The 16,570-nt window shown below is 35.8% G+C and overlaps 1 protein-coding gene across 4 annotated transcripts in view; it reads left to right on the forward strand.

Annotated features, from left to right (window-relative positions):
* LOC149782291 (caspase-6-like) overlaps positions 1-16,570 on the forward strand; it is a 63,685-nt gene that overhangs the window by 38,854 nt on the left and 8,261 nt on the right. For 3 of the 4 annotated variants that reach the window (XM_089933672.1, XM_089933673.1, XM_089933674.1), the window contains exons 7-8: positions 1,094-1,261; positions 12,221-12,318. In XM_089933672.1, coding sequence (XP_089789798.1) covers positions 1,094-1,261; positions 12,221-12,318 — 266 coding nt within the window. Of the gene's footprint in view, positions 1-1,093; positions 1,262-12,220; positions 12,319-16,022; positions 16,083-16,570 lie in introns of those variants that run through there. The other variant, XM_089933675.1, reaches the window with a different exon arrangement.

The following is a 16,570-nucleotide window of genomic DNA, read 5'->3' on the forward strand; positions in this document are numbered from 1 at the left end:
TAACTGTCTGTTACCAGGTTATAGGGTGGTATGAAATAATTACCACAGAGCTATAGAAGCGTCTTTTTTGCTCTTGTGAAAATATTAAACCTGCATGTGGTGTATGAATACAATATTCAGCTTACTTGGTTAACAATTAAAGCTGGACAGTTTATTTAGTTTGCAAAACTAATTAATAATATAAAATCATGACTTTTCTACTGTCGCTGTAATTGGAAATGGCTGGAGAACATAGTAGTGGAGTTTCTTTGTTTAGTGTTTCATTTTAACAATCCATTGGAAACTATTTGATCTGAGTGATCTGAAATACTATAAAATATTCCAGTGTTATGGGCTTTAGTGTTAATCTTGAGAATCCAAGAATCAAAAAGTTAACATTTAGTTCTGTGCATCCTCAAAATTACAAAATACATCCTTCAATAACATTCATGTGGTTGCATTATTTCACTGTAACATGGCATAACAAAAGAATTATTCCCTATATGACTGCTATCACGAAGAATAACAACCTGATATATAAGTCTGGATTTGTATTTGGCCATCTTGAAGATCTCTTTCAGTTTTAAATGGTAAAACATCCATGTAATGTAAGTATGTACAGAAACTAGAACACTATATATGAGTATGTTGTGTTCTGTATATGGAAAATATGTTGCTAGTGGGCCACAGTAACTCAGTCAGCCAAGTGAGTAAATCTTAGCATATCCCAATCATCTAACCGAACTAAAACATACACCATGGATAATAGTGTGCATGGTGATGGGACCCATACTGTAAATTTAAAATTAAAATGCAACATTGTGTATGCACTTCCATGGCAGTAAGTTTTGAATAGTATATTGCATTGGAACTAACTTGTGACAACCTTATTTCAAGAACTTCAGTATCATATGTGTAATTGATTTATTTCTCAACCCTGAAATGCTACTCTTTATCTCCTTTCATTTTAATAAAAAAAAAAAATATTATTTTGGGGCAGATGTTCCTTCTGGGATGATGTGTAAATACTTCATTTTCATGATCACATTAGATATGTAAATCTAAATAACAAGAAGAACTTTGTACAATGAAGTAATAAAGGCTTCCTTTTCAGAAGGTATGAACAGACATGACAGTGTTTCTAGTGACTTAGTGGATCTCAGTGACAGGCTGGCAGATCTTAAAATGGGTGCCCCAGTGAATGCAAATGTAACTGACACAAAGCAGGATGTGCTGGATCAGCCCAGCTCTCCAGATATGTTGGTTGTCTTGGGTACAGCAGGTAAGTCATCTCACTTCTGTGAGGCAGTGGCAATAAATCCTGATATTTGCATCTGCACAGATAAAAGCATGTGTGTATAATCTAGGTCAGTGTGATCTTTGTTTCATGTTTTGCTGACTTTGTTTAATAGTTTTTGTTTAAGTGTTTTCCTCAAACTCATCAAAGTATGTAATTGTATATTTCTATTAGTATCACACTCGTACGATAAAGGAAAGTCCCTGTGACCTATGTGTCATATTTAACTGGTTCTAGACTTAAGTTTTTGCATTTAGCTTGTGACCCAATGATGTTGTGTGTGTGTGTGTATATATATATATATATATATATATATATATATATATATATATATATATATATCTATATATATATATATATATCTGAATCAGTGGGTGAGGGTAAGCATCTAAATGAGTAATGAGTTTGGAAAAAATTTGTGGTTATACTGTTATACTTAGTCTAGAATGGGGGTATGCATCTTGACGAATACTATAGCTTCATTACAAAAGTAGGTCATTGTTTAGTTGCAAGCACTGTTTATGCGAATATTATTGAAGTATGTGACCTACATTTAACATTTTACTGGCTTATATTAGGTTCTTGCATTTAGCTCACATGTACATTGGTGTGTTATACATCACATGTACATTGGTGTGTTATATATCACATGTACATTGGTCACGGTGTTATGTATCACAGAATACTGTTTTATCTGGAAACATGAAACATGGCAACAGGTCAATCATGTTGATGTCTACTCCATTTTATTTGTATAAGTCTAATTGGAGGATAAGCTGAATGAGCAAATTTTCCATCCTTCATCCATATATAAGTTTATGCTGAGTAGAAGACGAAGCCAGATCAAGACCTCAGCTTCATCTTTTTCACTTTATTCCTCACAGCATCGCAAATTTTATCCTGTCTGTATGTAACTCAGTAACCTTTCTGGCCTTAATCAGTATATGTAACTAATAGTACCTAATTTCTTTCACACAAAGTATTTTAAATGTATTATGTACTTTTAGCTACCTATAATGATGTTAACCTGAAAATTTACCATTTACAGATAGGATAAAATTCGCAGTGCTATGTGGAATTAAACTATAATAATGTTCGGTTTTATAAATATTAAAAGTATCAATGTATGCAATTTCAGATTACCAGCAATAGGGAAATTGCATCATTGATGCTAATATGCCTTTTCCACATTTTGGGCAGAGTGGGTGGGTGGGTGGGAAAAGAGAGATACAGAGAGAGATGCATTTATTCCCTCGCATTTTACTTCTTGCACTCATAATCAAAATAAAATATGGCCCAATATATATGAGAGAGAGAGATTCCAGGTCTTTGTGGTTTATTTTCTTCACCTTATTGCCCCTATTTAACTGAAGCTTTTGTCTAAGAGAAGAAAACATAATAAATAGTAAATGTAAACTATGAAAATGCATACCATACTCCTTCAGGGTTTGAATATTCACAACAGTTATAATTATAGACTCCATTTACTAGGTTATATCCCAAGAATTACCCTTTTGCATGATGTATAATTTTCTTTGCAAGAATAACGACCTCTCCATTCCCAACAAACAAGATTATTTTTTCAAATGCATGTACTTTTTCTGTACTTAAGCAGCAATTGCTTTTGATCTTTACTTATGCTATATGTTACTTTTAATTACTGTTAGTCCTATGGGGCAAGTTCAAAAGGTGTCACTGGTTGAGAGATTTACATGAGTAACACCTGGCATTTCCTTTCATTACATGGTACCATATTCATAATACCCATGGTTAGCCTCATTTCCCTATTGGTAGCCTCACTAATCTGATCTGGTCTGCCAAATCATGGCCTCAAACAGGTGTTAACTCTGGAAAACCTGACTGCAGCTGTAGCATATTTAATTAGCATATACATACCACTACAAAACCACATGATTCTTGAACAATGGAAGTGACAACTAAAACTAGAAGGAATTGCTTACCAAGTGGTATTAATTGATAATGAAATATGGTACTGCACATATGTACATGAGTGTAATCAAAGTCATCATGTAAGTGAACAATGAAAGATTACTGTACAATCATAAATACATCTCTCTCTCTCCCTCTCTCACACACATAACAGGGCATAATTTTTATTTGATCATGAGGTACAGTAAGAAAATTGTGATGCAATATCTGACTATGTCAAGGTTATTTATCTTCTAACTTTTCCTTTCTAACGCACCCATATCAGATTTAAACAACATATATTACAAACAATGTATATTACTAATTCAGGCTGCTTTAGTGCAGTTACATCTGATATAAGTTATATTTAATACTGACGGTCATGTAATTGTTTCAAGTCCTCAATTTGGAGTCCTGTATTTTTTCATACATGATCTCTACCCCAAAAAGAAATATGTTTTTACACATTTTTGTTTTGTACTTCTGGAAAACAAATTCTATACGAAACATTATGTGACATGCGATAAAGAATCCATATATAAGTAGATTTGGAGCATAAGACGAAGCTAAAAGTTTCTGGTCAAAAAGTGTCATCTTGTTGACTGGCAAATACATTAGTTAACTTTAGAAAAAATATGCTCTGTCAGTTAAACATTGACGATGGTATTGCAACAAAAATAAGTTTTAAATCATAAATAAAACAAACAGTCAAGATTATTTTCCAAATAAAAGAAATACAAATAAACCTGCACAAAAGAATGTAATTATGTTTAGCACATCAAAGTTTTAATCATTGCTGATTGCCTCGTAAAGACCAAAGTTACAGACAAAAGTCAAGGAAGCCATGATCACTGTATAGACACAAAGAAATATAAAATATTTTGATTTAGGAAAAGAAATAAATCTAAAATCAAGTTTATTTTCCAAGAAAATAAAAGAATTTGCTAATTTCATACACTGACTTTTTATTTTGCTTCACACTATGTGTCAATGTTGCCAGAACAGATGAATCATAGTTGTGAAAAAAAATGTCTGTGATATGTTTCTTTGATGATAGCATTAATACTGTTTGAGTTCTAAATATTTATATTTCAATTCAACTATGATTTAAAGAAATTTTAAATTAAGTAATTTATTAGATCTCAATAGTTGTTAAGTATTGAAATTTTATGGATACAGTAATCTTATTTGTTTTATGGCAGTGCTGTACTTTGCGCCACTTTAATGCAGAAAAGTTAACAGTCATGTACATGTATTTTACAAGGAGTGAAGTGATATTAAGTGGGTTAATTACTTGACCCTTACATCAGAGCAACCTGGAATCAAGTGTTTTATTCTTCTGAAAATAGCAAAATGTATCCTATGCATACCAAATTAAGGTAGGTAAACATATTTAATCAGTAGCCACATAAACAACAATACAATTTATTTTGTTTCTAAAACTTCCTCAGAAATTGAAAGCACATGTGCAGGTATCTTCACACCAAGATGTTCACTGATTCAAACCAAAGTGGTCACTGATGTTACAGATGAGTAACTTAAAGTTTAGAACTATATATTTAGGAGGTTAACTGAAAACTAAATATGATGCTTTTAAACTTAGTGAACTTAGTTGCTTTTTGATGAAGTTTTGATAACTTGATTACAACAAAAATTAAATTCCTTGTTCTTTTTCAGTAGCTTCTTCAGGGTTGGTAGTTCTTTCCGTATTCTTCCTCTTCAAGGGATTTTCTCAGGTTCTTCCTCCACCAGTTATACTGGACACCATGTATAGCCAATCTTATGCCAAAAATGGTGTTACAACAACAATGACATCATCTCCTAAATGTTAAAATGAACAGTGATAAGGACATCCATGAATATAATCCAGCAAAAATCTTTAAACTTGATTGCAACCTCTGAAATTCCCATTTCCAACCTTTATTAAATGTTGTGTGATATTTCAGTTGGTGGGATTCTGGTGTTTTGGCATTGGAGTGGTTTTACGTCTCAATAAACTTTAAAGATCAAAGTCAAACCGACACAGTTTTATGCCACTTGAGTAATCCATCTCTAGATCCCTTTTGATCATAAGTAGTATCTATCTGACCAGCATTAACCACTGAAGCAGAACATACCTTTTGGAGAGAATCAAAGTAATTTGTACAGTTTAGTAACCCAACCATAATGAATGTCTTTCGGAATTCATTCTTCTCATGCGCAGGATAATCCACTGTTAGAGACTGCAAACAATGGGACCACTGGTTGCCTAGTTGTTAGAGCATCCAATTCGGATATGGGAGGTCACGGGTTCAAACCTCAGCCAAGTCATATCAAAGACTTATAAAAAATTGTTACAAACAGCTTCCTCGCTTGGCGCTTAGCATTAAGAGATTAGTGGTAGGACTGGTTGGCCTGGTGTCAGGATAATGTAACTGGGTGGGATATCATGCTATATATCTGTGGCATGATACCCCACTGGTAGACATTGCTATAACTGACACACTGCAGATATCATAGCAGTATGACTGAAAATATGTTAAAGCTACATTAAAAATCCAAATCGCACACATACACACACAGTGGTGTCAGCTAACCATGCCAACAGGATCAAAAGGTGAAATTAGCAATTACATTATCTTACCATAAATATACTACACTGGAACCAAATGTGAAGAAAAGCACAAACATTTCACTAAACATTTTGCGTAAACAGGAGATTCCATTGAGTGATTGGAGTTAAGAGAGACACCTAAACTCAGGAGAAGAACCCTCCTGTCTGAGAGGGTCATGTGTAATTTGCTGAACCTACCACTGTATTTCCGATTGTCTTTTCATTACACTATAATCATCAAAATATTAGACTACTACAGTTACAAGAAAGATTCATGCATGTCATTGAGGTGATTTGGCAGCTGATTGGCTGAGCTTCTTGACATGGTAATGACTTAACTTCTGGTCATATTTATTTCAAATTTGATAGTCTTATAAAGATATATAACCCGTTTTATTATGAACAAGATCTTTGTGTATTATTGAGTCGATCTTGTGAATGATTGGTTGACCTTCTGAGAGATTGTATTTCTGACATAATTTTAATGAAGTTGGTTAATCGGCTAATATCATCAATGTCTGAACATTGTCAAGACCTTTGCATATTTGTGAGGTCCTTTTGCAATGGATCAGCTGAGATTTATGCCACTTGAGGGACTGTATTTCATATAGAAATTTTATGAGACTTGGGGGAAAAAATTGCTTGTTTCATCCGGATGTTAGTTGAGTATGATTAGGAGTGAAATTTATTATAATTTAATTGGTTTAATGTAGTTTAAGTAATACACAGTGCATTCTTCTCTGGCCTCTTGCTGGGCCCCTCTTTGTCAACTATTGTTCTCTGCCCAGAATGTTGTCATTGCAGCCAATATATGTTAATGAGCTATAGTAACTAAATTTAGATACATTGTCATGTTCAACCAATCAGATGACTGAGTTGAAGCATGTGATCAAACATTGTCAGTTAGGCGTTATTCATATAACTGATACACCAATAGAGATGCATTCGTTTCAGTGCAGATGTTGCATTTAATTTTTAACATTAAATGAAGAAAGAAACAGTCCTTCTTATGTTTGCTGATACCACATGTTACTTTCCATCATTTGGGAATCATGTTTATTCAACTCACAATGGCTTCTCATAGATCAAGACAAATTGTTAATTGTTTGGCCAGCGTTACCAGTACATAATTTAACCAGGGCGCTATCACTGCAACAAATTCAACTTGGGTGGACATTCCAAAACATGGGACTGCATCAAAAATTGGTTAAACAGTTAGCTGAGAAGAACTTCAAGGTCTTAGTTTCAATTGGAATCTTCTTCAACTGTACAGAGATAATGTGCAGCTGACGGCTGTTTCTTCGTGTTCAAGAGCATCATTACGTGACCAGATGGGTGTTTCATGTTTTCAAACAGCATCGTCATGTAACCTGCAAGCAGCTGATACACCACATGTTCTAAACATGTCAGACATGGCAGCTGTCAAGCAAACTTTAGCCGAATTACAATCATCTATCGCCATATTGACACAATATTCCACAACAACTGCCATATCACCGCAAGGTACAACACCTTCACAGTCTTCATGGAGTCTGGGAGAGCCTCATGGTTTGACAGGTATGTGCTGGTGGCACTGCAAAAATATGGCGGTTATGTTAGCCAAAAGTAATCACTCCTTGATGGACTAAAAACATATTGGCACGAGGGAAGCACGGATCCGCAGGACACACTATTCTATAGTCATGTAGAATCATTGCTGCCGAATATGGCCCCATCCTTGATAACAGTGCAGCGCTAGAGGAAGACAACTTCCACCCCTTCTGTGATGGTCACAACATAATCTCAGACCTATTTGGCGTTTGAGCTAACTGCAAATTTCGTCAAAACAATCAATGGATACGTGGCGGAGTCCTTGCCATTCATGGAGATAGTGCGCCAAATTGTCACTAACAAATTCAAGAAGGTCCACAGATTCTTCCAGGATGATGCCACTGGCTTAGCGACCTACTTTCGGCCATATCACAAGATCACCAAGGAGGTTGTAACTATGCATTGAAAATGCCTGGATGTGAAAAAGTACCCAGTTTTCCGACCCAACCTATGCATAAGAAATCCCAAAACAGGACCCAGAACTACCAACATTAATAGACAAGGAGTAGTATTGTTTCATTTTACTATTCCATGTTCAATGGAGGCTTACAGTTCAGGACTTTTCCTTGTCTTTGGAAAAGGCCTGCCATGATTGACTCACAATGCCTTCTGTGTAGTTCTATTTAAGTCTATTTTTCAACTTGCATTTTGAGCATTCCTGTGAGTTGGGGAATGACAGTAAGATAACTTGGTTGCAGAATCCCAAACTTAACTTCAGTTCTCTCAGGTTCAGATCAGTGACAATGGTTTAGTTGTTGAGTTTAAGCATTAAAACACTCCAAGGGTACCCTTTATTGCCTTAAGTGTCATAAACACCCCCACCCCACCCCCCAATTTACAAGACCAGAGCCCTGGCCATGCGCTGCTTTAATATTTACAAATGTTGGGTTCTCATATGGAACCACTCTTTCTTACCTGTGAAAGAGTTGCCCATAACTATACAGGAGTTCAACCAATCCTTGCCCACATTGCTCTTTGTGGTTTTAATCCTCAATTATTCAAGACTCATAGTTCTATGATTGGGGCAGCAATAGAGGGTGCTAAGCAGGGTCTATCAGACAGTCCCTATTTGGGTCTTAGGTAGGTTGCAGTCTGATGTCTTTAGAATACATCCACCTGAATTACTAGTTTGTAATTCAGTGCTGACTTCAGTTTTGTTTTTTTCTACACATTACTATAGCACTTTCTACTGCCTGGTTCTGCTTTCCAATTTTTTCTGATTTTAGGTTTCATTGGTGCACAAATCCATACAGCCGTCCACATCATGCAGGCACTGCACTTTATATGGGTTCATTGAAGACATGATCTTCTTTCAACACATTCTTCCACATGTGAATGCAAGCATTTCTGGATATTGTGTGCACAGTTCGGCAGTCTCGTGGGTGCACAGACCGATAGAGCCGTCCATATCATATGGCACTGCTCTTTATATGGTTCATTGAAGAGCATTTCGTGTGGGTTCATTGAAGACGTGACTCTCTTACAACACTTCAATCTCCCACTGGCATTCTGTGACATGGAATACAGATGTTTCTGGATATTGTGTGCACAGTTTGGCGGTCTCGTGGGTGCACTGACCAACAGAGCTGTCCATATATGGCACTGCACTTCATATCAGTTCATTGAAGAGGACTTCTTATGGGTTCACTTAAGATGTGACCGACTTAACAGCACTTCAGTTTCCCACTGACATTCTGTGACATGGAATACAAACATTTCTGGTTATTGTGTGCCCCCTGACTTCAGAATTCATGCTATTTATAGACAACATGTGCAGGCATTTGTGTTTTTCTATGTATGTTAACTAGGTCAGTGTACAGAACTGGCTTCAGTTGTTTGTTGAAATGTTTGGCAACGTCAGGCATTGTTGCTCATTCATACTCTTTACATGAACTCTCAGATGTTTTGATTTATTTCGTCATAGGCTGTCACACCAGCCTGCAGCTGCAGTATTCCACAATTAAGCTGTACCTTGCAGGAATTATATTCCATTACATACAGTCTGGTCAAAGTAACTATTTCAGGAGTCAGAGAGGTTACAGAGTATACTTTGTGGGATAAAAAATGAACAAAATATCATAGTAAGTCCAGATTCCCTATTACATACAGGATGGTGGTGCAGTTGTCAAACCTATGTTGCGAGAGGGAGTTAACAGACTGTGGACTTGTTGCTGCAGTGCATGTGTCTAGTGGCATTTCTTGGATTCTTGCGATATGGTGAATCTACAGTTTGAGCATTGCAGACAAATGCCACATGCAACTGCCTGAGGATTCGAGATGTGATTCAAAAAAAGAAAAAAATACCCCATTTAATGCTAATGTCAACATATCAATCCTTCGGAACTCATGGTTGTGTCAGACTAATTGTACACTGGTCTCATTTGCTTTGTTGCAGTGTGGATAATATGCTATTTCATGGAGCCCATTATTTCGGCAACAAACAGTCAGTGTATGCCAGACATGATATTTCATATGGATAAACGCCTATTCACTCTGTAGAGCATCTAAGAATGACATTTTCCATCAAGGTGTGGATATCATATTAATGATATGACCTATGATGTCCTTGTTTGTCCTTTCCAGGTGAAGAGGAAATTCCATTGTATTCAGATATTAGCTGGAGCTTGCCTTTGTGATCCACTGTTTCTCGTGGACAATGCTCGCGCCTTAAGTAGAACTACTATCCTTATCACTACCAATGAGGCTGTTTTGCTCAGGTTAGGTTATGATTCACATCACTATAATGTACATACCTGCCACATTGCAGCAGATACCAGTGCTGCTAAGGCTGGAATTCTGTATCATCTGATCCAGCCTTGGGTCAATGGTCCTTTAATGTATCTTGTATATATATTCAGGTGCACTCTTTGTGTTGAGGCATATATCACAGTGTGTGCCTCACTTGTCGGTGCACACTTGTGTCAATTAAGGCACTATTCCGCTTCTTTACTTAGTGATACCATCATACAAATTTGGAACACATCAGAGACGTTGTATAGCTGGCTGTTCTTGCCAGTCATTCATTTTCACATCCTTTGCTACATTGTCATTTCAGCTGTATCTTCTATTAGTGGACATGTGAATTCCCAACTGGTTATCAAATACATATATCTAATATTGATAGCTTTAGGCACATCACGATTATCATGCAGTTCGAAACTTAGTTCATGCATTTTCCATGCTATTGCATTATCAATCATTATTATCTTTATCCTTACATTTCCTTAAATTGGGGGCCTTCATTACAGTCGCCCTGTTCCATAGTCACAGAGCTCCCTTCACTTTGTTTGGGCCAGTGCCAAGTATCATGCTTTCACAACTTTGCTTTTGACCCCCAATTTGTGTCAGTACTTAAATGTACTCAACTATTATGCCCATATACCTCATTCCTGCTTCCTACGGTGCATGTATGGAGTATCAGCTGATGTTTGTTACCATAGCAATCTGCAGGATCAGGCTTATCGAGTTTCAGTTATCAGTGTCCCTATATACTTCATATCAGCCCCTTGCAGCTCCACATACAGGTGTCAGGCACTCTTCACAATGCTACATACTCCCCCAAGTCTCTCTTCCTGAGGTATTCCTATAGCTGTTCGCTAAATAGTTTGTCTCTGTGATAACTTCTGCAAGTGGAGTGTGGATTTCAGTTTGCTAAATAGTTTGTCTCTGTTATAACTTCTGCAAGTGGAGTGTGGATTTCTGTTGGCTAAATAGTTTGTCGCTGTGATAACTTCTGCAAGTGGAGTGTGGATTTCTGTTGGCTAAATAGTTTGTCTCTGTTATAACTTCTGCAAGGGTAGTGTGGATTTCTGTTTGCTTAATAGTTCGTCTCTGTGATAACTTCTGCAAGTGGAGTGTGGATTTCTGTTTGCTAAATAGTTTGTCTCTGTTATAACTTCTGCAAGTGGAGTGTGGATTTCTGTTGGCTAAATAGTTCATCTCTGTGATAACTTCTGCAAGTGGAGTGTGGATTTCTGTTTGCTAAATAGTTTGTCTCTGTTATAACTTCTGCAAGTGGAGTTTAGATTTCTGTTTGCTTAAATAGTTTGTCTCTGTGATAACTTCTCTAAGTGAAGTGTGGATTTCTGTTTGCTAAATAGTTTGTCTCTGAGATAACTTTTGCAAGTGGAGTTTGTATTTCTGTTTGCAAGTGGAGTGTGTATGTTTGGATTTCTGTTTGCCAAATAGTTTGTCTCTGTGATAACTTCTGAAAGTGGAGTGTGGATTTCTGTTTGCTAAATGGTTTTTCTCTGAGATAACTTCTGCAAGTGGAGTGTGGATTTCTGTTTGCTAAATAGTTTGTCTCTGTGATAACTTCTCTAATTGAAGTGTGGATTTCTGTTTGCTAAATAGTTTGTCTCTGAGATAACTTCTGCAAGTGGAGTGTGGATTTCTGTTTGCTAAATGGTTTGTCTTATTGATAACTTCTGTAACTGGAGTGTGGATTTCTGTTTGCTTAAATAGTTTGTCTCTGTGATAACTTCTCTAATTGAAGTGTGGATTTCTGTTTTCTAAATGGTTTGTCTCTGTGATAATTTCAGCAAGTGGAGTGTGGATTTCTGTTACCCTCCAGACATTCATTTTGTGTAAGAGTTGGTAGGGGATTAAACATGAAATACACAAATGTCATCATTAAAATAATATTTGTGAAAAATTGTTTTAAAAATGCATTTGTTACTGTAGTAGGATGATATATAAGTACAGACTTCTAGATTGTCATGGTCTGGCAGGAGGGGGATGTGTAATAAAAAATGTGGGGTTTGCCATCATTATTATTGATATTATTATAATTATTATTAATTTCATTATTATTATTATTATTATTATTTCAGGTTACTCCACATTCCATGGTTCTTACTTTATTCAAGTCTTGGCGAGTCACATTTGTAAACTTGTTTATGAGTGCCACCTGGAGGAAATAATTAAAAAGGTGAGTGTGGCAAGAAATGACATAAGGCAGAGAGACATGTCTCTTCTTTTAATATACAATAAGTGTAGGATATCTATCATGAAGAATAATCATATGTGATTTTATATATATATATATATATATATATATATATATATATATATATATATATATAGATATGATAACATTACTTGACTGCATCATTTTTCGAAGAAACATGCCCTTTTCGTAAGTTCATGCGGCTGTAAGGTCCAGTGAGTTTATTATATGCACCAGCCATCAGCTGTTGTTATTTGTAACTTTTTCAAAAACCACTGGACCCATTTCAACTGAATTTTGCAGAAGACATCCTGGCTTGAAGGCCTTTCATGTTGTATAGATGGTTTTGATCTGCCAGTCAATATGGTGGGCATTACTAAAAATAAAAGAAAACAATACACAACTTCATTTCTAACATGCTTAACAGATATTGGCCATTTTTGACAAAGAGCATCCTGGCCACTGTGACAGAAGAAAAATACTTTAAATGACTTGTCAGAACAGCCCAACAGAATTTGATAAAATTAGATAAAAAGCATCTGCATGTGAAGGCCAGGTATGGTGGCCATTACAAAGATGACTTCATCCAAGAAATCACTCAAATTAGTTTTATATTTTACTATTAATTAATATATCCTCTGTTGTTTGTTAACCCATTTCTAGATTGGTTCTGATCTGTTGTTTGTTAACCCATTTCTAGACTGGTTCTGATCTGTTGTTTGTTAACCCATTTGTAGATTGGTTCTGATCTTTTTATGCAATAGTAACACGAACCCTTTATTCACCTTCAGTCTACTTGATAAAACTTGTATAGTAATAGAGTGCATAAGTATACTGTGTGCACTGATCCACTTGTCGATGATTACACTTGTCAATGTTAAAGCATGCTGGAAGTCCATGTGTAAAATCATTAACAATGGTGAGTGTTAAAGAATATAAAAAGTCCAAGATTAAAATAAACTATGATCCTTATCATATATGTAATAAAATGTTAACATGACCTACATTTGTATGAAATAATTCAGAAAAGGAGATTTATATGTCAGAGATTACATAATTTGACAAAAACATGGAAGAAAGGCAATGTGAATTTTAGGAAAAATAATGCATTTCTGCCATGTAATACTAATGAATATACTATACAAATATCGAAAAGGCTTCAGATAATTGTTTTAATAAATAATCAGCAGAATTTTAAGATGCTTCTGCAGAGAAGACAGGTGATGCTTAATAATTTATGCCAATTCAATTTACAGTCAAACCCACTTATCTCGACCTCGGTTATCTCGACAACCCGCTTATGTCGAGCATTTTGGTCCGGTCCCGAAAAAATTCTTCTTTGTTATGCTATTTTTTACCCGCTTATCTCGACCTCTGTTAAGTCGATAACCCGGTTATGTCGGGCATAAGTTTCGGTCCGAAGTAACATGTGGACCCGCTTAATTCGACGAAATGCAACTTTTTAACGTCAATCTCACAGAAATTGTACAAGAAATAGTCAGCAAAAGCGATCGATTTTCAGGCACAATTTTGGTCCGTTACGGCAGTAGTCACATGTTTATTTCATATTCTTTCTATTTTTGGTTCGTAAGAGTAGCTTAATCGATTAGTTTATTAAGAATATATCATGTTCACTACATAAAATATTCAAGGATTCACAAAGACAAGAGTGTGTACAAATTACAATGTAACTTTATTTTACGAAAACACAAAAATATACGGTAAAATTACCTACATGTACATGTACAATAAACGCATACTATATATGAATAAAAAAATGAATACTTTTTTCACTTTGAATCTATACATCTATAAAACACACAAGTACATAAACATATCATAATGTGCACTACATTATTTTTGTAGAAAATATGAAGTAATATCAGTCTGCTTTTGTTTACTCCGGTGCTGATTTGTAACGAACGATTCAAAAGCACTTACGTTTTCATACATGTGCTCGGCACCGTCGACACTTGCCACAAACAATTTCATTTTTTTAATGCATTCAGCCATTTCACTGTAGCTTGGGATAGTGATAGGCTGATCATCATCATCATCATCATCATCTTGCTTGCATGATTGTATCTGCTTCGTTGTCACCGATTGGATTATTTCCTCATCAGTAAGTTCACCATAGGCATTGGCATCATCATCCACGTGAACATAATTAGAAAATTCATCCCGAGCAATGCCTATGGAGTCCGCAATCTCATCAGCCATCGCTTCAAGACCTATTTCTGATTGAGGCTCTTTAATTTCTTGTGCAATTAAACACTGCTGGTGAAATTCTTCATCAGAAATTTCCGGAAAAATACAATGGAACCAGCAGTTTTGAATGGTTTTCGGCGATACACTGTTCCAAGCTGCACGGGCATACATGATGGCGTCTAGCAGAGTTGGTTTATAGGATCGCTTTTCCTCAACTGCAAGCAAATAATTGCAAACTAAAGCTTTCCGATAATGGATTTTAAAAGCCTGAATTATTCCTTGGTCGAGTGGCTGAAGCTTACTGGTAGCATTGGGAGGAAGAAAATACACTGTGATTGCTTGTAACCCTTCTACACGTGGGTGAGCACGGCAGTTGTCTATTATCAATGCGATCTTTCGTTTTTCAAACTGTAAGTGGCGATCTAACTTGCGTAACCAGCTGGTAAAGATATCACCTGTCATCCAGCTATTTGACTGGCTTTTATAGTCAACGGGGAGAGAAGACCTATTCAGGTTTTTGAAGCAGCTTGGATTTTCTGATTTTCCTATTATTAATGGCTTGATCTTGTCACTTCCATCCATATTTCCGGCCAAAAGCAAAGTTACTCTCTCTTTGGATTTTTTTCCTCCATGGCATTTGTTTCCTTTGAAATCCATCGTCTTGTTAGGCAGACATTGCCAAAATAGCCCCATTTCATCAGCATTGTATATATCGCATGGCTTGAACTTGTCTAAGATTTTTGGCAAAACTTCTTTATGCCATTCCTTAACAGCCACATCTGAAACAGATGCACTCTCTCCACACACGGTTTTAAAACACTCACAGTCAATGTACATGTACATGTACATGTATTTTCAAAAACATTTATTGATCTTTATCTGCGAGATACTGTCATATATTAACCTGGATATAATACAATCTTGGTTATTTTGCACCTAACACCGCGTTATGCATGAATGGCGGGTGCCTGAAAGCAATCGGTGGATGTTTCTCTCTCACTCTCTCGTTTGTGATTTTCTTTGATCCATTTTTCAATCTGATAACATATTCAAACCTCTGAGTACAACCAAACATGATTTGTTTTTCAATATTCACATCAATTATAAAAATGCGTCGTGTGTTATCTGACATAAGTGATGCACACTACAGTAATGGATGCATACGCTACGTGTGATATAAGGAGTTCATAGATATATTTTTTCTTTAATAAATTACTTATGATGATAAAAAAGGAATAAATGATAACAACACCAGGTTAGTTCATTTCATTTTATTATCAATTAAGCGTTTTGTTTATTTTATTGTAACATGCAGTGGGAGGGGATTCCAGTAAACACCAGCAAGAGACAGGAGTAATGCTCAAGGACATTTTTAAAATTACCGGTTTTTATGAACCCGGATATCTCGGGACCCGGTTATGTCGACGATTTTTTTACACCCCCGACGTAATCAAGATAACCGGGTTTGACTGTACTAGCTCAGATCTCCAGGCCAACTGTGTTTGCTCTTGGCTAATAGCTAGGTGTCATGCCGGTGAGTAATTGTATGTGCACTTTGGGCATCTTGTACTGTGATAAATATAGAATGAAATCGGATCACAAAATAAATTCTAAATAATTGAGTTATGTATTGCTGACTAAATTTCAGACTGCATGTTTTCATAATAATTAATTAACCTGCTGCCTGAAATTTTTTCTGCTATCTTTTCACTAGGACTACCAATTTTGGGGATAATAAAACATAAACAGCCACAATTAACCCTTACACAGAATTGATTTGCCATTGAAAACTAGTTCTATACTCTTTAAAAATCAAAGAGATGTGGCACTGTAAAGTAATCTTTTGAGATACCACAGTCCAGCTGCCATTGTGTTAGTTTTATTCTAGTAACTCAAAATTAAATGCAAAATCAATGGGGAATTTTTTTTATATGCACTTATGGATACAATTTTCATGATTAGAAGCTTATTGGTTTGATGTTAAAAGCAGAGTTTCTATGATTATATAAAATGATAATTTTTCTTT

This window comes from Sinohyriopsis cumingii, chromosome 15, assembly GCF_028554795.1.
Source record: "Sinohyriopsis cumingii isolate HCF-2022 chromosome 15, ASM2855479v2, whole genome shotgun sequence".
Taxonomy (NCBI): Eukaryota; Metazoa; Mollusca; class Bivalvia; order Unionida; family Unionidae; genus Sinohyriopsis; species Sinohyriopsis cumingii.